General features: G+C 44.5%; 1 protein-coding gene across 2 annotated transcripts; it reads right to left on the bottom strand.

Annotated features, from left to right (window-relative positions):
* Positions 1-1,281: 1,281 nt before the first annotated feature.
* LOC110073583 (transmembrane protein 198) lies at positions 1,282-19,003 on the bottom strand. 2 transcript variants are annotated; one of them, XM_020782941.3, is made up of 5 exons: positions 18,681-19,003; positions 12,805-13,050; positions 9,396-9,971; positions 5,489-5,640; positions 1,282-3,504 (listed from the first exon to the last, which is right to left on the bottom strand). In XM_020782941.3, the coding sequence occupies exons 2-5, from the start codon at positions 12,989-12,991 to the stop codon at positions 3,367-3,369; spliced, it is 1,053 nt and encodes a 350-aa protein (XP_020638600.3). In that variant the 5' UTR covers positions 12,992-13,050; positions 18,681-19,003; the 3' UTR covers positions 1,282-3,366. The 2 variants fall into 2 exon arrangements, with proteins under 2 accessions (XP_020638600.3, XP_072847079.2); XM_072990978.2 differs by lacking the exon at positions 18,681-19,003 and adding an exon at positions 17,699-18,658.
* Positions 19,004-27,735: the final 8,732 nt, after the last annotated feature.

The following is a 27,735-nucleotide window of genomic DNA, read 5'->3' as shown; positions in this document are numbered from 1 at the left end:
GCCTATGCAGAAACACTGGCAGGGAACAAACATCCTTTTGACTGCGATGCACAGTAACAAGGCTGGTGCTAAAAGCTGCAGAGATCCCTGGATTAGTTCACTGTTATTGGACCGAAGTGTAGCTGAGGAAGGAGGTGGCAGTTTGGTCACATTTTTTTGGGGGGGGTGTCCTTCTTTCTGCAAAGGCATGCAGGAGCACTTTCCCAGCTCTTCATGTACTGTGTATGGTGCCTTGAACCAGGCACTGCTATGGTTGCCAAACGAATGCAGGCCAGGCTGGCCTTGTGCTTTGGAATAGCTGGGGTAACAAAATAAATAAATAAATAAATTTTTTTTAAAAAATCCTTCCAAAAGCACAGGGGAGCCAGCTGGAGCTGTTTTGGGTGTCAACCGGGCACCTGACCTCGCAGCCCCCTGCGAGAACAACAATCAGGCCATCTTCCACTTTCCCTACAACCTACATCTGTCCTGAGGCCTAATTTGCCCCTTCAGGAGCCATTAAAATCTCCATGTCCTCCAGTAAGATAGGACACATGCTCAATATACAGTTTTCTATTAAAACGATCAGCTTGCTGAGGGAAGAGAACAAGGCATGTCTTCTTCCCTCACTACGGCTACTCTGAGTTGGCAACACTGGGCTAGATGAGCCAAAATTTCTGACTCAGTAGAAAACAGGCTCATACGTCATCCTGCTGACCTAATGGGTGTGAGCAGCTGCTGTCTTTTCAAGGTTGCTCAAAAGGTAGGCTGCATGTTTGTACATCCATAGAATTACATATACAGTGGTGCCTCACAAGACGAAAATAATTCGTTCCATGAGTAGCGTCATATTGCGAAATTTTCATCTTGCAAAAGCGCAGTTTCCCATAGGAATGCATTGCTATGCATTCCTATGGGAAACCTTGCAAGATGAATGGATTATTTTCATCTTGCGAGGCATCGCTCTCGCGGGGGGAAAAATCGTCTTGCGAAGCACGGCCATAGGAAAAGCCGTCTTGTAAGTCACCACAACAATCGCAAAACACTTTCGTTTTGCGAGTTTTTCGTCCGGCGAGGCATTCGTCTTGAGAGGCACCACTGTATTAAGGTTGTGGTTAAATGTGTCACATGTTTCTACACTATCGGTTTTATTGGCAGGGACTCTGATGTAGAACATAATATAAACAAACAAACAAATACATTGTTGCTGTTATTACTATTATTGTTGTTACTCCCCCACCCCATCCCAAGTTTTTTTTTTTTGCTTAGTGTAAGTAGTGGATAAAGATAATACAGCACAAATGCATCTGTGTTAAGTTTTATGAACAGACATTATAAAATAGTAACAAAAAACAATCCACAGGAAATAATCTGCTATAACAAAGAGATCCCTGGAATAGGGTTCCAAACCCAGTGTGTAACTGCTGAATTCAGATTAATAGTTCAGGAATTGGAATCTGTGTTTTCAGCCTATAGCTAAAGAGTTGGCACTTTGACAAAAGATTTAAATCCTTATCTACATGTGTTTGAAAACACCAGTGTCAAGTTACACTGAAAACTACTTTGGTGCAAGTAAGGCTGGGTGTCCATTAGAAAAGGCACTTGGGATAATTAGGGCCCTGTTTGGCCTTCACTACTACCAGGCTTACGGTCACATAAGAGGATGAGTTGTTCACACTTGTTGGGACCCTGGTGGTCCGGTCTCAACATCCATCCATCCACTTGAGAAGAAGGCCTGAAGAAAGATACCTGATGCACAAATGAGGGCTTCCCTTCATGAATTCAAATTGCATTCTCACAGTTCTTCACCAGCCTTACTTTACACATTAGGCATTACTTCATCAAAGTTGCTCTAAGAGTAACATGTCAGGAACATATTACTTTTTAGTTACTTTCAAATATACATATATATTTTTTTAAAAAATGCACTTTAACAGGAACAGAATTTTTTTAAAAAACAGAAATATGATGCTCTAAAAGCAACCCTTTTAGGATCAAACATTTCTCATCATATCAAAAATCAATGACAGTACTAATCATCCTTTTCCTTTTAGGAAGTAATTCTGTTAGAGCAATGTGGCAATGGAACCAATGACCGAGGGAGGTGGTGAGCACTCCAGTGCTGGAGGCATTCAAAAGCAAATTAGAGAGCCACCTGTCAGGTATACTTTGAATTGGATTCCTGCCTTCAGCAGAGGGCTGGACATGACAGCCTTATAGGCCCCTTCCAGCTCCATTCTTCTATAGTTCTATTATGGTAATGTCATTACAGTACTTCAAAAGTAATGCATTACAGGTAACGTCATTAAACTCTGTTCAGACGTTCCTCTAATACAGGGATGAGGAATTGGGAACCCTTGATGTTTTAGGATTACAGTTCCGCCCATACCTGGTCATTCACTATGCTAGTTGGGGCTTACTAGAACCCCAACATCATCCAGAGGACCATTATTTCTGCACTCTCCCCTCCTTCACGGACAGTGGTAGAGCCTGGCCAATAATGATGTGGTCCGGAGGCAAGGCGGTGAGTGTAGCCCTACACTCGGGTCAGGCAACATTAACTGTGTGAAGGCTGAATGCCTGAATATTGTTGAAAAGTGTCCGTCATAGATCTTCATCTAGACAGGGCAGGGAAGGTTGAAGAGTAACATTCCCTTCTTGGGGAAGGCAGCCCAGAATTGTCTTACAGAAAAAAGTAACGCAACTCTGGAAATTCTCACGTGAGTCTGTCATCATAAGGCACACATACCAAAAGTGTTGAGAAAGCACCACAAATAAAAGCAAGTTTATCCCGTGAACTTGTAGTAGTGTTAATGATTTCAAGTTACCTCCTAGATGTTTTACCCCTGAGGTAAGCATTTCTACAAAAGGCAACTGATCTAGGCCACAAAAAGTACTTAGCACAGAGTAATGTTTCTCAGCCCTCCTGCATTCTAGGGCAAAGAGCCCTGGCCTCCGAAGGAAAGTGAATGATCGTGGCTGAGCTCAACCCTGGTCAGAGCAGACACTAAACTAGCCTCAGAGATCAGGACAGGCACTGCTGAGTAGCCAGTTCATTCCAGAAGAGCTTAGAAGGCAGCTGTGGATACCCTGCAGAATAAGGTGGTTTTCTTCCTTTACCTGACTTAATAGGTAATAAATTATTTGACTATTTTTAAAAATCCCTTCTCTCCTACTATGATATAGTCATATAGGGCATCAAGCCCTGCCTTCCAAAGGGGGAAGAAACAAAGCCCACCCATTCTAAACATTTAAAAAAAGGCATTTAAAAAAAATCGCAGGCTAGCCAAGGACGTTTGTGTGTAGGACAATAATATTCAGAACCTCGGGCTGAGTTGGGCTATGTCCCTCTTTAAGGCACAAATGGGGGACGAAGTCACCCCTTTTTCAGAGGCAGCCTCGGGGAATGGTGAGAGGCACAGTAGACCCACTGTCGTAATCCAGATCCACCGTGGTGTGAGCGTGGGAGCTCAGCGAGGTGGCCGTTCCCAGCTGTTGGCGATCACGCAGGCTCTGGATGTAACTCTTCTCAGAGTGGAAAAGGGAGAGAGAGAGAGAGAAAAAAAGAAGACATGTCAGCTCATGAACCAAGAAACAGGAACAGCATATTTCCTTGAATTAAGCTACTGTGGCAGAAGGGTTTCATGTTTTTCAAGGCCGACTCAGTCCGCCACAGCCCAAATGGTCTTTTGCCACCAATGCGTGTCAATTGCAGAAGATACATGTAAGCCTTCAAGGGAGGATCAACGGATTGTAGTCAAGCCCAACTTGAAGGTACACATCCGGCTTGTGTCCCTGTCTCTTTGGAGAAAGACATATTTTCTTCAACATTTATGCTAGGGCTGGACACAAATCCATCTTTCCCCACCTTCCTTGGGCCCTCAAGCTCTTCTGGTTCCCCCAGGCTCCCTGCCTCTATCTATCTATCTATCTATCTATCTATCTATCTATCTATCTATCTATCTATCTATCTATCTATCTATCTATCTATCTATCTATCTATCTATCTATCTATCTATCTATCTATCTATCTATCTATCTATCTATCTATCTATCTATCTATCTATCTATCTATTCATTCATTCATTCATTCATTCATTCATTCACTTATTCACTTATTTATTTATTTATTTATTTATTTATTTATTTATTTATTTATTTATTTATTTATTTATTTATTTATTTCCTCAGAAGGTCTCCTTGTGCTCTTGAGGCTAATTCAGGGCAGTCCAGCCAAGTTTTGTGGGCTCCCACCCAAAATATTTCTTCTTTTTTAAAAAAAATATTTGGTCGCTGGAGGATATAAGGCAAATTTTCCAGTGGAAAAAAATATGTAGGTATTGAGCTCAAAAAATATTGGGGGTTGCAAGAGTGCCTTCCAAGTTCAACGATGGACATGCCTACCCTTGGGACATCACCCCCCCCTGCTTTATACACACACAGACGGCTTCATGCTAATGTTTAGTAGCAGTCAAACCTGCCACATATATTGCAAATCAAATAGCAAATTATCTCATCATAATAAATTTTGGAGATGATCTTTTTCCATATGAGATAGGCTTTTTGGACTCTTGAAGCATTCATTTGGGCTCCTTTAGAAGAAACAAAGCTATCTAGGACAGATACATGCGGTCCCAAATGGGCTGTGTTCTCATTTTCAAGACCAAGCTTAACCCTGGAACTAAAGTACAAAGAGCTGAAAACACTACCAAATAGATAGCAAATGTAAGTCAAAATGCTTCTTCGCTCAGCACATAGCTACATTCTGAAATCTCCTGCGAGAGGATATGGCGATGATGGCCACCAGTTTTGATAAAACATTATTCATGGAGAATAAGACTGTTGTTTTTGCTTGGCTATTTGAGGGCTCATATCTCTTCCCAGGCTTTAAGACCCTCACGGGAGGCCTTTCACTCAGTGCCACTATCGTCACAGGCACGCTGAGTGAGTACACACGACAGGGCCTTTTTTGTAGCTTCTGCAACGTTATGGAATACCTTTCCATGGGAAATCAGGCTGGATCCTCCCTTCTGTCCTTCTGCAGACAGAGCTTCTGTTTTAGGCAAGCTTTTAATATGTAAACTCCTGTGGAGGACAGAATTTTAAGGGGAGAATTGTCCTTTCACCTTCTTAAAACATGTGTTTTTAACTGGTTTTAGCAATACTTTATTTTGTGATTTTTAATAACTAATTTGTGTATTTTTTGTTTCATAATGTGGGTTTTACCATTATAATTTTTAAAATATTTGTGTTTTTAAATGATTTGAAAGGTGCCTTGAGTCCCTCTACAGGGAGAAAGGTGGAGTGGAAATAAAATAAAATAATTATAATAGCTATGATTGTAACAAGAGCCTAGAAACATTAATAATAGTAAAAAAAAACACCAGGTGTTTCTTGAGAAAAGTAATGTGTTATGTCTGCTGCTGATCTGGTACATAGGAAACAGGGTGGAGATCAGTACAATGAAGGTTTCGGAAGAGGAAGAAATTGTATCTCAACAACTACTCACTGGTGCAAGGACATCTCCCGCACAGCGCTTGACTGCAGTAGCTTTGTGTCGGTAGGACCCCTCTTGGGGAGCCTGGCTCTGCTGCCTCTTCTTGGCTTCACGCTGCCGAATCCGTAATAGTTGCAGCTGCTTCTGGCGCCGATTCAAGACCACTGGGTAAGAGAAAGGGAGCATTAAACCAGAAAATGCTTGTCCCAACATCTTTCCAGGAGACTTTCTCTCAGTTGCCACCATTCCCATAGGCATGCTTAGTGAGAAGACAAGACAGAGGGTTTTTGGTGGTTGTTACTGTGCTGTGGAACTCCCTTCCACAGGAAACCAGACTCAGAACTTTGGGAGATGAGAAACAAGAAACTACTGCCTTCCGGCAGTGAAACACTTCAGCTAGGCGGGAAATGAAGACTTCCATTCCTGACCACAAAATCAGATGTGGGAAGGGAAGAGCAAGATTGCTCCACAACCTTCTCTGGGCCATTCACTTTTGCTGACCCCGCCCACTGCTTCTCAACGTACAAGGAAAGTGAACAGAGCTCTCCACTATGGTCACGCTGCCTCTGCTGTTCTCCTTTGAACTCTGAGAATATCAGCTTCCCTTTTATAGATCTGACTGCTCTACTTCCAGGTGGAGTGCAAGGGCGTGTGGAGGTATAAGCAGTACTTCCTCATGATCCATTTTTACTCCATTTTCCCTCTAAGAAACTGAGGGCAGGCGTCTTCCTCTCTCCTGAACCCATTTTTAACCTCACAATGATCCTATGGTAAGAAAAATAGTGGTTGAGCACGACTTGAGCCTGGGTCTCACAAACCCCAATCCAATGTTCTAGAACTCCGTCATAAAGGCAGAGGAATTGGAAGAATGAAGAAAAAAAGGTAGTTTGGTTCTTCCATGCCAGTTTATACCCTTCTTATCTATATTCCGGCTCATGCTTCTGCCTCTGCTAAATTCTCCTTGTGGACTCAGAGGGAGGGAGAGAAGGACACTAAAGTTTTGGCACTGAAGATCTAGGTGCAACAAACATTAGTGGCAAGGGAGTGGGGCAGAAGTGCCTCCTGATAGCATACTTCCAGTTTACTCCTCATCCACAGTTACCCAGACCAGGTATTTGTGGCCTTCCAGATGCTGTTGAACTGCAATTCCCATCAGCCCTAGGTGGCATATGATAGCACTTTTCAAATACTTGAAAGGCTGTCATACAGAGGAGCAGCAGAATTTGTTCTCGATCATCCCAGAGTGCAGGACACACAACAATGGCTCAAGTTATAGGAAACCAGATTTTGGTTTAATATCAGGAAAAAACTTCCTAACTGTTAGAGCGGTATGACAGTGGAACCAGTTACCTCAGGAGTTGGTGAGTGCTCCAACACTGGAGGCATTCAGGAGGAATTTAGACAACCACCTGGCAGGAGTTGGACTTGATGGCTTTATAGCCTTCCAACTCCTCTATTCTATGAGTCTATGATAACCAGTGATAATGGATGATGGAAGCTGCAGCTTTCCAATGCATCTGGAGGAGTAAAGATTTTCCATCCATGACTTGTACTTTTTTTTAATTTGATGGTTTCATCACAGAGGTACACACGAAGAAAAACTAAGAATAGTATAAATATACAGTTAAACCAATGTGCATCTACTTACAGTTTTGTCTACATTACTTGTTTTCACTTCTGCTGGTCACGGGCTGGGGGGGGGGACACCTTTACAGGGCACTAAGCTTCTGCCCCCAGATTAAGACTAGTGTGTCTGACACACACCTAGAATTCTTCAAGTACTGCTCTCAAATCTATCTTTTCAGTGCCTTGATCACTAGAACTTTTAATTAAAACAGGGGGTGTGGAATGTGTGGCTCTCGCCAATGGTGAGGAATGGGGGGAAGGCCACACTCTGTCCATCTCTGGCTTAAGAGAAAATGAAAGAAAATCCTCAGGGTAATTGACTCTGTGCACAATTCATATTTGGTGAAGTAGTGATCATATGCTTCCAGTCTTGTTTTATTCCTATTCTGCCTCAGGTTCAAATTCATACAGGACGCTTCCAGCACTGAATAAACATGCTAGGTAGATTGAGTGTGTTTCTTCCAGAGCTTGGGAGACCATTACCACTAGTTATGCTTGCTGCAGGATTCTGGGAAAACTGCAGTTTTTCTAACCTCTAAGAATTTCAGAGATGGTCTACAGTGCTTTACGATTGCCCCACATTACGACAAAAACGCATTATGACAACGTTTTTGTGATCGCTTTTGCGATCACAAAATGATGGTCTGAATAGGGTTTTTTCGCTTTGCGATGATCAGTTCCCTGCTTCAGGAACCGATTCTTCGCAAAACGACGATTTTCCAACAGCTGATCGTCAGTTTAAAATGGCCACCAGGTAAATAAAATGGGTCCCCGCTGTTTTCTGGGACGGATTCCTCGCAAGACAGCCACCGAAAATGGCCGCCCTATGGAGGATCTTCGCTGGACGGTGAGTTTCCAGCCTATTGGAACACATGGAAGGGGTTTCAATGCATTTCAATGGGCTTTTTATTTTCGCATTACGACGTTTTCATTCTACAGCGATTTCGCTGGAAAGAATTAACGTTGTAATGCGAGGCAGCACTGTACTTTCAAATACGGCAACCCTTTTCAGGGATAAATTGGTAGAGAGTTCTCAGAAGGAGTTTACCATTCCCTTTTTCTGGGGGCATCTTGGGGCTTTGCACCATGCCCAAAACCACACAGGCTAGCTCTTCTCGGATGCACAGTGAGGAATTGAACTCCTAACCTTTGTCTCCACAGCTGGATACCAAACTCACTGAGCTATCCAGCCTTCCTTCTAAGTACCCAGTCACAATCCAAAGGGTTGATCTGAACCCTTCAAAGTAAGGATGAACAAGTTCCATGAGGTTATAGGCAACTTTTCCAGTTGGCCAACTACTCCATGACCACACACACAACTAGGACATGGCTGAAGGTGAAGATGTGGAGTTTAATGGGCTTTGCTCCTGCTTTTATGAAAATATGTAGTATTTCATTACATTACATTTGTTTACAAATGTTTCATTTTATAACTACGGTTCTTAATATTAACATTAAGAAATACTGATATTAAGAAGCATTCATATGAAGAAATATTTTAATATTAAGAAATTAATATTAAGAAATGTTTTCTCCCATAAACCCATTCAGACTTAAGTAACAATGATCAAAGGTTACCGTAATTTCAATTCACTAAAGGTTTTTTCACCATTTTCTGCCAAATCCACTAAGATGTAAAGTTTATAGATTACATTTAACTAATGGCAGAATACATTTACTTGACTACAGAATAATTTTAAATCACCTTAGAAAACCATGGACTCTTAAGTTCGCTTAAGAGCTTAAATAGCAAGAGCCAGTCAAATAACAAAGGCTTGTAAAGCCTATTTTAATAAGGAAGAGAAACACTTTGGAAGAGATGTGCTTTCTTGAGGCTTACAGGTTAGATGGTTGTTGTGAGTTTTTTGGTCTGTTTGGCCGTGTTCTGAAGGTTGTTCTTCCTGACGTTTTGCCAATTTCTGTGGCCGGCATCTTCAGAGGACTGGAGTAGGAACTCTCCAGAGCATGGACAGAGCATGGACAGATTTCCTCCTCCAGTCCTCTGAAGATGCCGGCCACAGAGACTGGCAAAATGTCAGGAAGAACAACCTTCAGAACATGGCCAAAGAGCCTGAAAAACCCACAACAACCATCAGATCCCGGCCGTGAAAGCCTTCGTGAATACTTACAGGTTAGGTTTCCACTTTCAATTAACTATATCTTTCAATCACCATTCAGTACTCAGTACATGTTTAAATGTCTGCCTTGTTCATGTAAGCAACCCATTTAGCAGTTTCCCCCTCAGTTTTGTCAGACCCTGGCTAAATGTACAAGCTCAAGTTCTTCCTCTTACCATCGGTGTGAGAGAAGCCCTCAGCGGTCACTTTCCACTGCAGCAGGATTCCCATTAAGGCAAGGACGGGCCAGGTGGCCAGCACGGCCCAGCCACACCAGCAGAGTGGGGAAGCAGGGGCCAGGCGGAGGCGGTCATACACATGCTGGCCCAAAGCCAGGTTCTCCACAGCATAGTCCAAGCAGAGGGTTAGCACGGCGCCCCCAAACACAGCCGTGGAGATCACCGTGAGGGTCTTCTGCCAACGCAAGGCCAAGACAGCACCCAAGAGGGCAGAGCCCAAGAGAGATCCAGCAGGGACCCAGGCACTGCGCAGCTCGTACAAAGGCTCCGTGGCCACCAGCCCAGCAGTGGCCACCAGCAAGCCAAGTAGAAGCCCAGTCAGGAACAACCCAACGGAATGCACCAACATGGTGACCAAGCCACACAGAACTCCAATGCCCAGGGCAATGCCGGCGCTGACCTCCAAGCTCAGCTGCGTGTCCAAGATGCGCTCCTTGTAACAGAGCAGGAAGATCACAGCTGAACCAAAGAGCAGACCTGAGAGGAACATGATGGCTTTGAAACAGCGGTAACCTGTGGGCAGAAAAAGAACCAAAGTCATCCAAAGACATTTCATGGGAGGCATATTCTGCCAACACAAAGGCAGGCCAAGACAAGGACAACTGGCAAATAACCCAAATTCTTATTATGGGGATTAAGTGAATTGCTAATATCAATGCACAGAAAACATTTATTTGGGACATTTATATTGCACTATACAGTATGCCCTAAAATTCCAGGTACTGTACAACAGCAACAATAAATTCAATACATTAAAACCATTTAAAACATTCAAACTGCAAACATACATTAAAACCAACAACAGTTTAAAAAAAAAAAGCCTCCACAGCCTTTGGGCCATGATCCTTAATTCCCAAAGGCCTTGGTGATTAATTTTGTCATCAAATGAGGTTAAAGTTGGCGTCAGCCAAGCCTCTAAGGGGAGAGTGTTCTACAGCTAGGGTGCTACAACCAAGAAAGTCCCCCTGCATCTCTGTACAGTTTAGTGGATCATTCTACATGGCAGGAGAGGAAGCAGAGGTTAGTGATGAGGTAGGTATATGTAGGGAGAGATGTCCCCTCAAGTATCAAGATCTCAAACCTAGGGCTTTACAGGTTATTATCAACACTTTGAACTCAGACTGGCAGTGTACTGGCAGCCAGTGTAATTTTTTTTTTAAGAACTGGGCTCTGAAGGGTTTTTCTGCTAGCAATCTAGTTGTCACATATTGCACCTGTTGCAGTATGTGTTGTCTCCAAGGGCAGCCCTACCTAAAGTGCACTACAGTAGTCTAACAGCGAGGTTCCCAGCACATGAACTACTGTAGCTAGGTTGTCCGAGGATGGTCACAGCTGGTGGGCCAAGCAAAGACAGTCCCAGACGCTCTAAGCCGCATGGCGAGAGAAGTGTGATTATGAAAACTGGCCCTCCTTTTGTAGTCACTCAGAACAAAGGTTTCATGCAGTTTGTGACGAAGCCTTGCAATTATCACCATGGCTGTAAAAGCAATTGTTACGTGAGGGATGTGAAATAGATCAAGTATGAAGAACACATTGTTCTTGTTAAGAAACTGGCTATTTAGTGTCATTGAAATGTATGTGCAACACTGATAGGGCACATACATTTGCGACTTTTAAAACAACAACACTGTTTTGTTAATTTTTAGCATAAGTATAACATCCAGATTAAGAAATTATAAACTTTTGTTGCTTCCTCTTTCAATGTTAAAATCACCAGAATAATGAGTACATTAAAAAGTTCACTGAAAACTTGCCATACAGTGTACATTTGTTTGGATTACTCCCCATCTAGAGAGTTAGATTCCAATTAACCCACCCCGGGCCAAGAAGCTATTTATTTTTTGTCTCTCTCTTGCATTTTCCAGATTTACCAGATGTCACTTTATTTGAGAAGAAATGGTTACGCTTAGGTAACAGCATATGAGGCTAGAGTTTCAGAATGTGAGTTGGAGTTTTTTTTTTCCATAGTACCTTTCCAATAAAACAGGGTAAAAAGAAAAGAGGGGCAGTAGCGCCCGCAATATATTTTATACGGTCTCCTTTGCAAAAGGGGAAGACCACATTCCTCCTCTTTCATTAAAAAAAAATTATCCACAGACCTCTTCCTTTCCTCCCATGGCCTCAGCTGCGGAGGCACGGGGGGGGGGGAGAGAACTTCACAGGCTGGCACCTTTCAGGTATGTTGGACTACAAATCCCACCACTACATGATGGGAGATATAGTCCAATAAGCCTAGAAGGCAGCAGATAGCTTGAAATACTTTAATGCACACTAGCAACTTAGGGTGGGATGGTGACAGCTTTAAACAGGACAGCAATAATAAGGAAAATAAGAGTAAGCCTTATTGCACATGTGCACTCCAGTTTCAGAAATGTGTAAACGTCATCATGAGAGTGGAGCCTGTGCTATTAGCAGAAGGGATGGGGGGAGAGGATGGGGGGGAGGGGTCATCACTAGGAGGGAAACTCTATTATGGTGGGGAACTGCATGTCATCACTTCCCCACCAAAGCTCATCCACAGTTCTAGAAAGTGTAAGCTTGCGCCTCTGCCTTTATAACGATTCAAACTATGAAACATCTTTTTGTTAGGGTCAAAATATGCCATTTACTAATGTTTGTTGCAGTGTTCATATTTGGTAGAGATAAATACCAGATGTAATTACCACTTTCATTCACTGGCAGCTTTGTATCGGCTACTTTGGTAGGGCAACCCTGTGTGTGTGTGTGTGTGTGTGTGTGCGTGTGCGTGTGCGTGTGCGTGCGTGTGCGCATGCGTGCGCGCGTGCGTGTTGGTCTGCCTGTCTATCCCTGCAGGTGTGTGGGGGAACTCTGATGTGGGGGTTACTGCCAAGAATTCAAAACCTTTTAAAAAAGGGCCATGCTGACAGGAGAGTTCTGTTCAACAGTAGTAACTTTTCCAAGTTTTGAATTGCACATACTGTAGTTCCAGAGCATCTGAATGTAAAAGGGGAGCTTGATTTGATAAGAAAAATATGTATTGTGTTCTAATTATAAAGTTACTTTCAAGGTTGTACTAATTACTAGGATTAGGACTGGTGAAACACTAGCCATCCAAAACATTTAGACTTCAGCTCCTAGCACAGCCAGTCGTGATCATAAGGAATCATGGGAGTTGTAGTCCCAAATCCCTGGACAGCTGAAGCTTCCCAACTATGCAGAGTCTTTGCTCAAGAACTGCAGTGAAAAGGATACTTGTCCTCATCTATTATAGGGTAGAAGCAAGAAAGACAGAGTTGTAGACAACTCCTTAAGAGCAGGGGAGGAAAACAAGTGGGAAAGTTTGAAGGCACTCCCAGGCAGAGATGTGTCTTTTCCTTTTGCTTACCAAAGCAGCAGTAAACCACTCCAAAAATGCAGCAGAGAGCACAGATGATGCAAGGCACGACTTCATAGTGCCTTCCAGAAAGGAGGCTGCAGGGATCCACAGCAGGCTCATTTGACTCGGTCGTCCCTTGGTTTAAGTCCTGGGGGTCAGGAGTCAGAAGGACAGGAAGAAGCGATGTGGGCTCCATGATCACCAGCCAAGGTGCACCTCAGTTTTCCACCAGAGCCATCCAAGTGGGAAGGACACCTGTTGAAAGAGAGTTTCATCTAGGCTTCAAAACTGCCAGAGACAACAACCTCGGAGAATGTACAAGAGCCACAAACCCATTCGACTTTTCCAGTAGCCCATGGAAATGGGGAAAGTTACCGCTGGGACGACAGCTCCTCCAACAGGGCCAGCAGCCATGCCTGCAGAATGATTCTAGAAGTGAAGCCCACTTTTTTTCCCATGTTCTGGGTCATTCTTTGTTTCTCCAACTCCTTCTAGGTGGGCAGCAAGGTACGTAGGAAAGGCTGGGTGCACTGTTAGGGGTTTGGGGGAACTTTGGTCAGGCTAGAAGGCTTTACTGTCCACCACTACTGATGAATACGTCTACTACCGGCACCCCACTTTCTCCATCCATCCATCCATGATCCCTATCAGTACTTTGGTTGCTCTGCAACAATCCTGCATTACCTAGCCCAGCTGGCCAGGCAGGAAAGGGTGGTCCCTTTTGTCTTAGGCCATGCATCCAGGCAGGTGGACTGTGCCATGCACACGTCCAACTAAAAGTCAAAGGAGAGCAAAAGATAAGGGGCAGCAGAAAAGTTAGCAGCTCGAGCATGCAGGTACCATGGTGGGTGCTGCCCTTCTTGCTACCTGTGAATCCTACTACATCACCATAACCATCTGTTGCTTCCTCCTGCTAGTTATTTGCTGGCTCCAGATTTGCATTTCATAACCCGGGCCCTCTAAAACCACTGGCTCTGGTGCCAAATTTGCAGGAGAACAGCAGTGCCAGGGGTACCTGATGGAGAGAGGAAGGGTTGAGGATAATACAACTATAATCTGCACCCCTAAGGTAGATACAGTGGACCCTTGACTTACAGACGGCTTGACTTACAGACGTTTTTGAGTTACAGACTTCTCTGGCCGCAAAATTTAGGTTTGACTTGGAGACTACCGTAAGATTTGACTTACAGACCAGAAAAAAACCAAAATGGAACAAAAACGGCCTGTTACGGGATTAATCGGTTTTCAATGCACTGTAGGTCAATGGAGACTTGACCTACAGACTTTTTGACTTGAGAACTGCCTTCCAATACGGATTAAGTTCTCAAGTCAAGACCCCACTGTAAGTAGATTTGATTATGGTCAGTGGCTACGATCCAAAATACAATAAACTATAAATACATCCAATGTGTAATCTCCTAGTGGCATAATAAGTACCGGATGTATTCCCTTTTTAGAAGATTGCTGCTGTTAACTACTGTAAATACTAATTACAGATATTCTAAAATTATTCCTTTACAAATTCCTTCCCAGATTTGGACTGTAGCAGCACAAAATTTCACCACATTAGACAACATATTTATATTCTGTCTTGGAAGCCATGAAAGAGTGGGAAATGACTGATAGTCTAGAAGATTTCTTTAAACAAGGTTCAAAAGAGATTTCTGCTTATGATAAAAAAGGGCAAAGCAAAACAACATGCATTATTGCTTCTATCCCTCCAGAATTACAAAAACATTTGTGCTGATCGTACAGGATCTTTTTAAACTTCTCTTCCTAGACTACTGAGAGCAGAGCACGTAGCCAGACACTGGTGAAAGCTCTGTGTTTTTGTACTGAAAGTAAGTAAAACTAATTTGCCAGTTTAAAAGACTGCCAACCCTCTGTTGATTAGAATGTTGTCTGAGGTTGTGCTTAGATTGTGTGGCTCTTGATCTCTGTGATCTGTTGTCTGAGGGCTGATCTTCCTGCATGATATCCTATACCAGTGCTTCCAACCTTGGGTAACCTAGGTGTTCCTGGACTGCAACTCCCTGAAAACCCAGCAAGCACAGATACTGGTGAAGGCTTCTGGGAATTGCAGTCAAAGAATGCCTGGGTTATCCAAGGTTGGGAACCACTGATGTTCTTTCAAGGTAAGTGTGATATTTAAGGGGTGGTTTTGCCGGCGCCACACTCCTCGTGGTTTCCTATGGCAGAGACAGGATTCGAAACCAGGCCTCCTGAGACATCTTAAAAGAAATATTATAAAGCAGAAAAAAGATGGCAAAATGGACAATCAGAAAAGATCAAGGAGGCTGGAGCAACCACTCTGCGAGGATCTGGACCTTTTGTTTTCGTTTTGCTTTGCTGCTCAAGTAAAAAAGATGAGGAGTGATATGCCAGGAGCATATAAAGCCACATACTAGAAATACTGGCCATAAACAAACAAACAAACAAACAAACAATATACATAAAAATGGCTACAAGAGAAACTTTTCTTTCTTGCCGTAGAACCCAGGATCCTCAAAAGAAAGCTGAAATAGTGGGAGATAGTTCACTTCTAATGGGAAACATTCATGAACTATGGCTGTCAGTAACTTCAAACTATTACACTTCGGAACATGGACTGAAATGGAAAACAGGAATGGGCGTTAGCTTCCCGAAGGTCCAGAGGAAACCAGGGTGGTTCAAACGAGTAGCATGATTAGGCTCCTCTGAATTCAGTGAGGGAGAGGAGTAGTAGTATTGTGCTCACGCCTTTTGTCCAGGTTTCGCACAGGCATCAGGTTGACCACCAAGAGAAACAAGATGTTGGACTAGATGCTCCTTCAGTAGGATTCAGGACAATTGCTCGTAGGCTCATTGCTCACTAGGGCTTATCCACCTGGCTTCTACCATCACTCAGCTCCCCAAGGAGTTCCTTTCCTACCCTCTTCCCACTCCCTAAGGGTTAAGCTATTCACATGACTCAAGTGGCAGAAAGCATGACTAACTCCCCCCCCCTTCCCCCCCAGCTGGAATGGGCAAGATGCATCATTCCTCACCCTCTTTCCATGTCTTGCAGCCATCACGCCAAACCCAAGCCAACATTTCTACATACCACCTACAATCCCTTTGCTTTACATCGGGGGGGGGGGGAGGGGGTAGCTTGAAGGCTGACAAGGGACACAAAGAGGTGGAAGTCCATAATTACATCTAAATTCACAACGATTTAAACTTGATCATCAGCCAGGACTTCTGGGTCCCGTTCCCGGATTGGGAGGGGAAGCACGGTGAATTGGAGCAGGAGGCAGAACGAGGAGCCAGAACTTTCTGGGCTCCCTTCCCAGCTTCAAGAGGGAAGGCATCCATCATTTTTCACAGGGGTCCTGTTTCAAGTTGGGTAGAAGGCAAAGGAAGAAAGACAGCCCTCCCGACAAACCCACCTAGGATCAGGGTTGCCAAGTGCCTCCTCCTACTTGAAGAATATCCCCATAGTTCAGGGCATCACAGATTCACAAAACAGGGGAACAGGTCCCCTCATTTCTGTGCAGCATTGTTTCCATATGCAAAGTTCCAATGCCAACTTTGCTTGTCTTCCAACTGTAATATCCCCGACAGAACTTGGAAAGCTTTCTTTTTTGGACTACAACCCGTGGCCCTATGAGCTAGGTGATTGCGGGAGCGGAGTCCATTAAACTCCCTAGTTCTGAGTTTTTCTTAGATATCAATGTAAGGATATCCATAATAGACAAGTGGGACATCTGGCCCAGACACAGCTAGCTTCTGAACTGCATAAGCATGCCCCTAAAAGTCGAGTACTAATTCAGTCAACGCTTACCCAGGAATTAAAAGAAAGCAGCTCTGTAACACGGCAGTGAAAAATGACAGGCAGGTGGCAAGAGGAGGTGATGTGAATGGCGGGCAAAGCACAGAAAACGTACTCAGACAGCATCTGTGCCACAATGCACAGAGGCCACCATTTGAGGGCTGTAAACAGGTTACAACATTCCTGCTATATTATAGGCATAATTCTGTTCTAATTAATCCACATTATTGCTTCAAGTTTGCACTCCCAGTCACTAATGTGAATCCACCATCTTGCCCTGAAAGGGCGAATGACATCCTTTTTCATCACAATTATCTCAGCAGGGTGGCTAAATCAAGCTAAATAGTAACTTGCCCCTATTAAACAATTTGAAGCACTACAAATCTGCAAGTCTCCACTATAGCCTGTCTTTCAAAGGTACAAAGGAAAGCCCCTATATAAAGAGTCAGAGGATCGTGCATGTCTCTGCTCACGTATGGATCCTAGGAAACAACATGATATACATGGCGTACAAGTTTTATACAACTTGTTCTGTGAAGCTATGGAAAGAAGACATAGAAGATGTGAAGCTTCTTTTAATCTCCCACTGTCAGCCTATATACCAGGGAGGATTTATTGAGTCCAACTTCTTTCCACCTGCTCAGATTTCTGTGGTTGAAAATTTACCATCTAGGAGATTCTAGATTATTGTTTCAGGAAGGACCAGTGTGGCAAGTTTCAGTTGTAGAAACCGCAACTTTTATACAGTAGTTAACCTGAATCAATTAAGCTCAGATTCAATAGTTTTCCTTCAAACTGTGGTGTCTGAGCTCAAATCTGCTGAAAGCCATTCCTGTCCTATTTTTAAGAGTTCTTCTTCTTAATTCAGAGGGAGGGCAGAAGGTGAAAGCACTCTGCATATGCTCAGAAGCACTATTCCTATGACTGTGATTTGTCAGAAGAATCACACTAAAATAAGTGTGGGGGTCTTGAAAGGGATAATACAATACTCCTTTTCTTTCTCTCATCCTCTCTCTTTCTGATTGCTTTGCTTTTAAGATCTTCATGTCTGAGTTCGGTCTGAAACGAATTCCGGGAGTGATACTAAACCTCGGCTCAAACAAAAGCTCTCACTCTCCCAGATGAGAAGTTCTCGATGCTCCCTCTTCTCAAGCAATACCCAATGCAATAATCCACTCCAGTACATGTGCCGCCACCTTCAGGGGCTGCAGCTCAGCTGACCCAGCCGGTCACCACATCCTGGCTATTGATGTCTGTATATATACTGTACACACAGAGATGGACATGGATATACAACAAAGGGCTTAACAGAGGTGTTGCTGGCTCTTCTTCCCCAGCCATGGCTTGGATCCCAGACAGGAAAATGGTGCTGAGTTGAACGGAAATATTCCCTTCGGGATCAGACAGCGAGTACTGTATCAGTTTTAGCATACCCTTACTAGCTGGCTTGTGTGGAGGGGAGGGAGGGAGGGAGGAAAGGACGCAGCTGGGAATCCAGGAGGTGGGAGGAAAGGATTAAGCCAACAATCCCTAAAATCCAGAGCGCTCCTAACAAAAGTTCTCTTGGTTGTTAACAGAGCTCCACCACGCGAGGCAGGAAAAGGAAAGAGCCGACATAATGACAGGGATTCTTTGGCAGGAGGAGAGCTAGCCAGCTTCTTTGCTCCCGGTCCCTTGTTTCTGACTCCAGCTCATCTTTGCGCTTCGCTGCCCAAATCCGAGATCGAGGCAGGCGCTCTGCGAGACCGTCGAGATCAGGATTGGGACACCCGCTGCGCCAGCCTATCGTTTCCATTCTCTCCTTCCACTGTTCGCTTCCTGCGGAGATCTCTCCTCTTTTCGGCTTCCCTCCCTTCAGAGCCACCAAGGGAAGACCCCCCCCCCCTCCAAACTTTGCCTTAGGACAAGCTGTCCGGCCAGAAGAGAGCAAGCACGTCAATTTAAAAAAAAAAACCTGGGGAGAATCCAGGCAGGAAAAGGTCCCTCTCCTAGTTGCAGCACGAAGGCAAAGCAGAACAAAATAGACCCGTCTTCTCGACCCACGTCGCAGGACCCGACCGGGAAAAAAAGAAGCAAACTCCCTGGTAAAACTTACCAGCCTAGAGGACGGTTCCCACCACCGCACAGAGGCAGGGCTGGTGTGCCGAAGCGACATCCCACCCGCTCCACCCACCCGGGAGAGGAGCTGTTGGGAGCTGCGGACCGAGCCGCCTAAAGAAAAGCCTCGGTTTGCCCCGGCTCCTGCCCGGAGCGGCGAGCATCCCCGGGCCCTCTCGCCTCCCGTTCAAATCTCTGCAAAATAACCTTTTTCCCCACGACAGCTGAAAAGTGACCTCACCGAGCGCGGGGAGGGGCCAGGGAAGAAGTTGGGTGACCCGAGGCGGGGCGCGGGGGAAGGAGAGGGGGGGGGGACGAGAGGGGGCTCCGGGGGGGGGGAGAGGAGGTGGTGGAGGAGGAGGGGCGGCCAAGGGGCCGAGGCGCTGGAAAGGCGCAGGGCGCTCGCAGGGGTCGGGAAGCCGCCACTGAGGAAACAGTTGCCCAAGCCCAGCCCCAGCCGAGGGTTGGTTCCTTCCAGGCACGACGGATAATTGTTTGATTGTCTGAGAGAGAGAGAGAGAGAGAGAGAGAGAGAGAGAGAGAGAGCAAAGCACAATTGGGGCGGCGGTGGTGGTGGTGGGGATGATGCGCCCTTGGGCGTTCTTTGGCGGGCTTCTGGAGAGGCACGATTTCCATGCGAGGGGGGGAAGCGGCAGTTCTCTTTTCCCAGAGCTCAGGGGCTTTGCAACCGACAGCCTTCCATTCCCGCCACTCCCCCCCCCTTTTTTTTTTTTCAAAAGGTGGGATCTCTGCAAAACAGCCTGGCCTGAGATACATTTTGCGCGCTCGGGCGCAGCAGCAAGACGTGCCCTCCATGCTGGGCTAGGAGGGCCGGAGAGGGGGGGCCCAGGTTCTTAAAGTCTCCTTCCCCGGATGGTGGTCATGTTGGGAAGCTCATGTTTGTTGGCTTCAACTAATTGGAGGAAAGGTGTAGAAATATAAACTAGTATTAATGGGGCAGAAAACCACAAAAGCACTTAAGGCCATCACTAGAAATAAAACTACTGTACTGCAAAACATGAAATAGCAACACCTCGAAAGAAAAGGATAGTTCAGGGGTTTGTGTTCCTCCTGAGAGGCCTGGGCTTTGTTCCTTGGGCCCGCAGCCCACCAGCATCAGCTGCCCTGCAGTTTCCTGGAATGCTGGCAGTGGACAACCTAAAACAGTTTGGGATGAGGTTTCTTCACAGGCTTACTAGCTGGCCAGCTGTCTGAGCAGGTGCCTGGAGCAAGGCCAGACTCTCCGGAGCTGGACAAACACAGCCTGGGCGTAAAGCAGAGTAGATGAAAATGGGGATGCCCCCTTAGGAAGACTGGAGGCCCCCGGGATGCAACTGCCTGCTTCCTGACTGGGAGATTGGCCAGTCCGGTTTGGACAAGCTCACTAGTACACATATGCACACACCTTTCCCATAGTGAGGCGTGAGGCCTTTTCATAGTCATGTAAAATGGTACAATTCGGAGCTTTCTACAGTTGTTTACAGCTGGCTGGATAGCTCAGTGGGTTAGAGATCTGCGCGATCGATTCCACACTGTACCTCCTTATGAGTATTGGCAGCCTGTGTGGGCCTTTGGCAAGCTGCACAGTCCCCAGGGTGCCGCAAGAAGAAGGAAGTGGTCGACCAGTTCTGAGTATTCTCTACCTAGAAAAACCTGAAAAAGGGATCACCATCATAGGCATCCTTCAGTCTCAAGAGACTATGGTAACATGCTCTGAATCGAGGAGTGTCCTCTCCAGAGCATGAAGCCCGGGTAAGATAATATGGAGGATAGGCTGTTACCCAAGCAGCAGATCCCCCCTCTCCACATTGCTGAAGTGGTCCAATGGAAAGGCAAGAGCCAATACAACTGGTTCCAGCAATGTCGCAGGAGTTGGCAGAACGACACATGCTGTCTTCGGGACCCCAGCTCCATAGGTCAAGACTTAACAGCACACACAAAATTGGTTAGCAAATATAAAACCTGCACTGCTTCAATAGGGAAATAATAGAACATAAATGAACCAAACAGTTCATTGCAAAATGTATAACAACATAACAAAGAAATAAGACATGAGGCAGCACCATATTGAGGTACAGTTATAGGGATTCACTTGCTACGTATTTAACCCTCCATGAGGCGTTGATGCAGGGCCTTCACAATCAGGCACAAATTGACAAACTCTCCTCCCCTGCTTACAAACAGTGGCTGAGAGTGGCCAGCTTTGTGTACCCCTTTTCCTTCTGATTGGGGGAATCCTATACAATTACCACAGCACAACATCTAAGAGATGGAGTTTGGGAAAGGGACAGGAGTAACCAGAGGACCTGAGATCCTAACTGTGCAGGTTGGTTTTGGCCCAGGTCAGAGATCCCTCTGAAGAAAGCAAACGTGCAAAAATCTATTTAAGTCTGAACTCTTAATTCTATCATGCAATCAACACAGAAGAAATTCATACAAGGTGTATGATAAGGTGTCCACAGTGATATGTATGTCTTGCATTTTTGTATTACTGTACTATGTTTCCCCGAAAACAAGACAGGGTCTTATATTAATGTTTGCTCCAAAAAACATAGTAGGACTTATTTTCAGGAGATGTTTCATTTTTTCATGTACACCTCTCTACATTTATTCAAGTACAGTCATGTCATCTGATTTCTGCACAATGGTGGTAGGCGGGGTTTCACCTAACGGGCTTATTTTTGGGGTAGGGCTTACATTACAAGCATCCTGAGAAATCAAACTAGGGCTTATTTTCAGGTTAGGTCTTATTTTCAGGGAAACAGGGAGTACTATTGTTAATGTTTTTGTATTTGAAAAAACAGTACCAAGCCTGGATTAAATGGTCTGTGTTACATACTGAAGCACTTTCCTGTTTTGACCATTTTTCTGCTAGTGCAATACTGTTGTGGAAATAGCTAGATAATTTAGTGAAAGTTCAATTCCCTACTGTGCCTTTTGGGAAAAGAGCCTGCTTGTGTAATGGGAAAGCAGCACAGCCCCTGATTGCCTCCAGAAGAAAGGAATGATAAAGTACTTTTGCATACTGTACCTAGAAAGCCCTGAAAAGGATTGCCATAAGTCAGTACTGTATTGACTTGATCGTGCATTGTTATTATTACAATTCTATGATGCCACTATCCTATGGAGACTGAGGTGTTTGATTTTCAGTATCTCACTATTCCTTTATTCCTGCCACTAATAAAAATGTTGACACTTTTTTATGTGGCACATTCTTATTTGCACCAAATAACAATAATAGTAAGGCAGATTTGAGATGATACATAACATTAGATACATTAGATATATAATCTTACCGTTTTCCCCCGAAAGTAAGACATATTATATTAATTTTTGCTCCAAAAAAACACATGAGGGCTTATTTTCAAGGGATAGTTTATTTTTTTTCATGTACAACAATCTACATTTATTCAAATACAGTCATATCATCTTCTTCTGGTTGAGGCACAATGGTGGAGGGCTGGGTTTCACTGAACTGGGGCTTATTTTGGGGGTAGGGCTTATATTACGAGCATCCTGAAAAATCATACTAGGTCTTACTTTTGGGGAAACAGGGTATTAATATTATTCCGTTCTTCACATATATTCATCCAAATATCTTTAATAACATTGCAGTTGCATCACATGGAAATATATTCCTACTAGATTTTTAGTACCTTGCTATAATTTCTTTGTAAATATTTCTCAGAATTAATGCAGATGGTTACCATTAATTAATTATTTTAATGCCTTTCCTCTTATTTGGACTAAGAGATTTAAGTGGTTTCTTGTTTATACCGTATATTGTTCCATTGATCTACATCTGTTTTTTCATCAAGATCCTTTGTACAGTACCTCTCTAAATATCTATAGCTACAGTAAACATTTGATTCAAAAACAGCACCATCCTCCTATCTTGTACAAATCTTTCCCATCCCTACAAATAATGCAAAAATAAAAATAGAGGGGGGGGGGAATCAAAAGATACTCTTACTGTATCTTATGGAAATACCTTTTGAGTTCTCATGAAACGTTAAGCATGGGAAGCTGATCATTCCTTGGTTCTATTTCTTGCCTCCGTCCTCCCTTCTCTTTTGAATTCCAGTCAGCCTCACCATTGCTCCATGTCCATGTGAAAGTAATGCAAGGGTGACAACAGCTATTCCACGGTTAACAATATTTATTTATTTATTTATTTATTTATTTATTTGATTTATTTGATTTATTTATTTATTTATTTCTTCATTTCTTTCTTTCTTTCTTTCTTTCTTTCTTTCTTTCTTTCTTTCTTTCTTTCTTTCTTTCTTTCTTTATTTATTTATTTATTTATTTATTTATTTATTTATTTATTTATTTATTTATTTATTTATTAGATTTATATACAGCCCATCTAGAAGTTTCCTATTCTGGGCGGTTTACATATAAAAAATAAACTAAGATAAAATCCAGATTAATCCAAGATGGGAAAGGAAAAAAGAAAGAGGGGGAAAAAGAAGAGGAAGAAGTAGAAGGAGAGAAAAGTAAAAGAAAAGGGGAGATAGGCTAGCTAGGTAATGGCTGTAGGGAAGGCCTGCCTGTATAGCCATGTCTTCAAGTTAGTCTTGAAGGCCCTCAGTGAGGGAGCCAGGCGAATCTCAACAGGTAAGTTGTTCCAAAGCCGAGGGGCCACTCCTGAAAAGGCCCGATTTCTGTTTTTTTCCCCCACCGGGCCTCTCTTGGCGTTAGGCCACTCAGCTGCCCAGCCTGACTGGAGCGGGTGATATGGGTAGAACTGGGCGGAAGAAGGCACTCTGCCAGGTATCAAGCTCCTAAACCATTAAGGGCTTTATATGTAATGGTTAACACCTTGAAATCAAGGTGAAAGCGGAGAGGTAGCCAGTGTAAGGCGGTCAGAGTGCAGGAAATAAGGTGACAATAGCCTGGCCGCCGTGTTCTGGACCATCTGAAGCTTCCGCATAAGTCCCAAAGGAAGCCCCATGTAGAGAGCATTACAGTAGTCTATTCTTGAGACTATGAGTGCATGGACTAGCGTGGTGAGTTCCCCCATGTCTAGATAGGGATGCAGCTGGGCAATCCACCAAAGATGTAAGTGGGCAGACTGAACCACGGACCTGGGTCTCCATGGTAAGCACTGGGTCAGGATGGACCCCCAGACTGCAAACCAAATTCTTTGTGGTGAGAGTCATCCTCCCAAAAAAGAGAGGGAGTTCCCCAAACCACTAATATCAGGGGGGCCCACCCGCAGGACCTCCCGTTTCGTCTGGGTTCAACCTTAGTCCATTCGACTGCATCCATTGCAGAACAGCCTCCAGGCAGCACCCAAGGGACGGAACGGCATCCACTGCAGACAGAAAAAAGATGTAGACCTGGGTATCATCAGCGTATTGGTGACATGAAGCTCCACATCCCCAGATGACCCCAACCCCACAACAGCCTCATATAGATGTTAAACAGCATTGGGGAGATGATCGAACCCTGTGGAAACCCACAACTGAGGGACCACGGGGCCAAGTTGCACTCTTTGGGGATGGCCCTCCAAGAAGGACCGGACCCAAGCAAGAGCAAGGCCACCAATCCCCAACTTGGAGAACCTCCCCAGGAGGGTACCGTGGTTGACGGTATCAAAGGCGGCTGAGATATCATGGAGCAAGCAGGAAGGCAGAAGCAGATGGCCCCAGCAATGGCCATAGTCAGGTTAGCTTTGGTCTCCTGTCTTCGGCATTGCAGGAGGGCCTTAATGAGTGGCAGGCAGCCACTTGGCTTCCTCCTGCTGTGATCACCAATGATGAGGGCCTCCTCCCCCCCGCCCACAAAGATAGATTGGTCAACTATTTGTCCATTGTCTTTTATATTGTTGGTTGGTTCCCTTCTCTAATTTTTGCCTTCCAAGCCTAGCCCTCGGTGATGTTGCTAGAACCTCCGAGACACTGCCAATGGCTTTATGCTTCCTGGCAGCAAGATTTTCTCACCCTCTTTTGAGCCAGGCTCATTGCCACTTTATACTGGCTCATTCTTGCCATGGCAAAGCCTTGGCAAGTACCACATTCTAGTCTTAGGAATCTAGGTAGTCTTGATTACTGTTTTTGTCGGCAAACAATGTGTGGCAAAAGTCCTGAAAATAACGGCAATGTGCCAAATCTTTCTACAGCCAATGTGCCAAGTTCTTCTCCTGTCTGGGATAGAGAAATTAAGGGTTTTGGAACCTGGAACTATCCTAGTAGTGGAAGAGAATGGAAAGCAGTTTAGAAACTGTTTCACAGTTTAAATCTGAAAAAAAGAACAAGGAGAGGGCAAGGAATTTAGGTTGTAGTTGCCTTAAATTGGAGGCATCTTTCGTCATCGTTTAGTCGTTTAGTCGTGTCCGACTCTTCATGACCCCATGGACCAAAGCATGCCAGGCCCTCCTATCTTCCACTGCCTTCCTGGAGTTGTGTCAAATTCATGTAGTTTCCATGACACTGTCCAACCATCTCATCCTCTGTCGTCCTTCTCTTGCCTTCACACTTTCCTAACATCAAGGTCTTTTTCAAGGAGTCTTCTTTCCATGGAAAAGGAGAGGCATCTTTAGGAGAGGCATCTTTAGGAGTACAGAAACATGACTTTTCTGAAAATTTGACAGCAAATCATCATTTTAAGATTGCTTTCAAGAGTCTCGTTGTTTCTAATACTTTGTACATTTAGGAATAGAACAAATAATATAAAGACACCATACATCTCCTTGTGCTCCTTCTCACCCACTGCAAAGTAAACTTGTATTTCTGGACATGGGAATTTTCACTGCCTAAAGAAATGGGAAAACATAATTATCTCTGGTCAAAAGCTTGGGGAAGATTGGTTGTTCGGCGATTAAGCAAAAATCTTGCCAGCAGATGCTTAACTTCAAGATCTTGCTGTGAATGCTCTGGACATCAAGATAGACAAATAAGTGAATGACCAATAAGCAACTCCAAAAATTGCACAGATACACAGAAAATGACTTTTTTTCTAAGTGATAAGAGTCCATTAAATTTTCTTGTTCCCAGAATTCACTCTTGCTCCAGTCTCTCTTCCCCACCTCCTTGGTTCATTTTTTCTGCTTTCCCTCCAAAATCTGATGACAGGAGACTTTACAAGTACAGTACTTTTTTTTTTCCATCTTGGCCTTATAAAGAGGAAGAGAGTTCAGGTGGATAAAGCGGAAGTCTAAGAGCCAAGAATCCCACAAATATTATGTTAATGGTGAGCCCAACTCATAAGAGAATTATATTGGTGAGTTATGCAGATTTTTTCTCTTTAATGGCCCAGTAAAAGGTGGACTGGAACTCTTTAATAATCCAGTATTTAATCTTGTATACTCTGTTCTCCTTGTAGACAGTTTCTTCCATTGCTGGCCTGCTAATCTGCAGTCTCCTGTAAGAACACCAGGCTCTCGGCTCTCCAGATGTTTGCTCTAGCAATAAATTGACAAGCAAATAACATCTGGAGGGGTAGCTACAGCAAAACATGAGAAGCAAAACATAAGAAGCTGTCTTAAAACGAGGCAGCCAATGGCTCCATCGAATCCAGTATTATTGACTCTGAGGAGCCACAACTTTCCATGGTTTCAGAGAGTTTTTTAAAAACAAAACCTGGAAGTTCCTAGTTTTCCCTGGTGGTCCCCCATTCAAGTATCCGCTTAGGTTCTACAACCAGATAAGGTAAGGCATGTTCAGGACAATGCTGTTCATCTGTTGCAAGAAAGGCATCAGAGACTCCAGTGGCACCTTAAACACATTGTGGCACAAGCTTTTGTAGTCTAGACTCCAATTGTGTTTACCAAGGACAGGGTTGGGGGCTCCTCATTACCAGCTCTCACTGCGCTCCCATTCTCCACTTGCAGGGCCTCCCTTCCCCCACAGCCTCCCTTGGGAGATGGGTGATCGTGTCAAAACATTACAAGCTTCTGTGAGCCTCCAAACAATGTGCCCTCTGCCCCCGCCTTCCTCAGAGGCACTCTGGCTTCTCTCCAGCATGGCTCTGCAAACAGAAGGGGCTTTGTGTTGAAGGCCACTCTCAGCACCCCACCCTCACCGTTGCAATGCCAAGCACATGATCTTCGGAGGAGGGGGGGTTGTCCCGCAGTAGCTGGGTCACCCAGCATCAACTACTCCCTGCTGCCATTCTGTTCCCTTCCAATCGGTTGAAGTGGATAGCACGCTAGTCTCAGGGTGTGAGGGAGAAGAAAGGGGGGAGTCTCTCGAATTTCTCACCAGGAGGGAAGAACAGGAGCCAGAATAATCTTGCCCTTTGTTCAGAAATCTGAGAGGAAGAATGGAGTTTAATGGTCAAGGCAGAGAAGTCAGTTTGGGATTTATAACTGAATGCTACCCTGTTTCTATTCACGCTGTGGTATCAGGGTGCAGAGGTGAAGCCATATTGCTCCTAGTGTGGGTTCAGGGGCATGCAGCTTCTCATGTTGTTGGCTTGGGGAAAACCTGGCATTTGGGAGCACTTTGCTTACATCACATAATCCCACTGTGTCCCTTGGGAGAAGGACCAGCATGTGTGGTCCTGGGCAAACTGCATGGGCTCAGGGTGCACCCAGAAGAACGGAAGGGTAGAACGACTTCCGAGTACTCTCTACCATCCTAGAAAACCCTGAAAATAGTCGCCATGAGTCAGACTGGACTGGATGACAGACAATTGTTTTTTAGAGTACCTTGCTGAGAAGCCAGAGGCTGGGAGTTTGAATCTACATTTTGCCTCCCAGGAGAAAGGTCAGCTGAGGCCACCTGAAGTGTGCATGGCTGAGGGCATTATGTGCTCTGGGACCTGTGCAAACTACGCGCTCCAGACTGCCACTCGAAGAAGGGACCGGTAAACCATTTCTGAGCACTTTATATCTACAAACCCTGGAAGAGTTATAGCAAGTCAGAATTAGAGTTTTAGAATAGGTTGCTGCGTCAGTCTGTGCTAGCATATCAGGCAAAATCAAAATCAAAAATAAAGAAGACAAAAGTGTTGTGGCACCTTAAATACTAACTACTATACGTTAATGCGAGCTTAAGTGGACGAGTGGTGTGAGGAAGTGGGCTTGTCCATGAAAGCTCATATCA

This window comes from Pogona vitticeps, chromosome 2 (genome assembly GCF_051106095.1).
Source record: "Pogona vitticeps strain Pit_001003342236 chromosome 2, PviZW2.1, whole genome shotgun sequence".
Lineage (NCBI taxonomy): Eukaryota > Metazoa > Chordata > Lepidosauria > Squamata > Agamidae > Pogona > Pogona vitticeps.
This window is presented reverse-complemented; position numbering and strand designations above follow the sequence as displayed.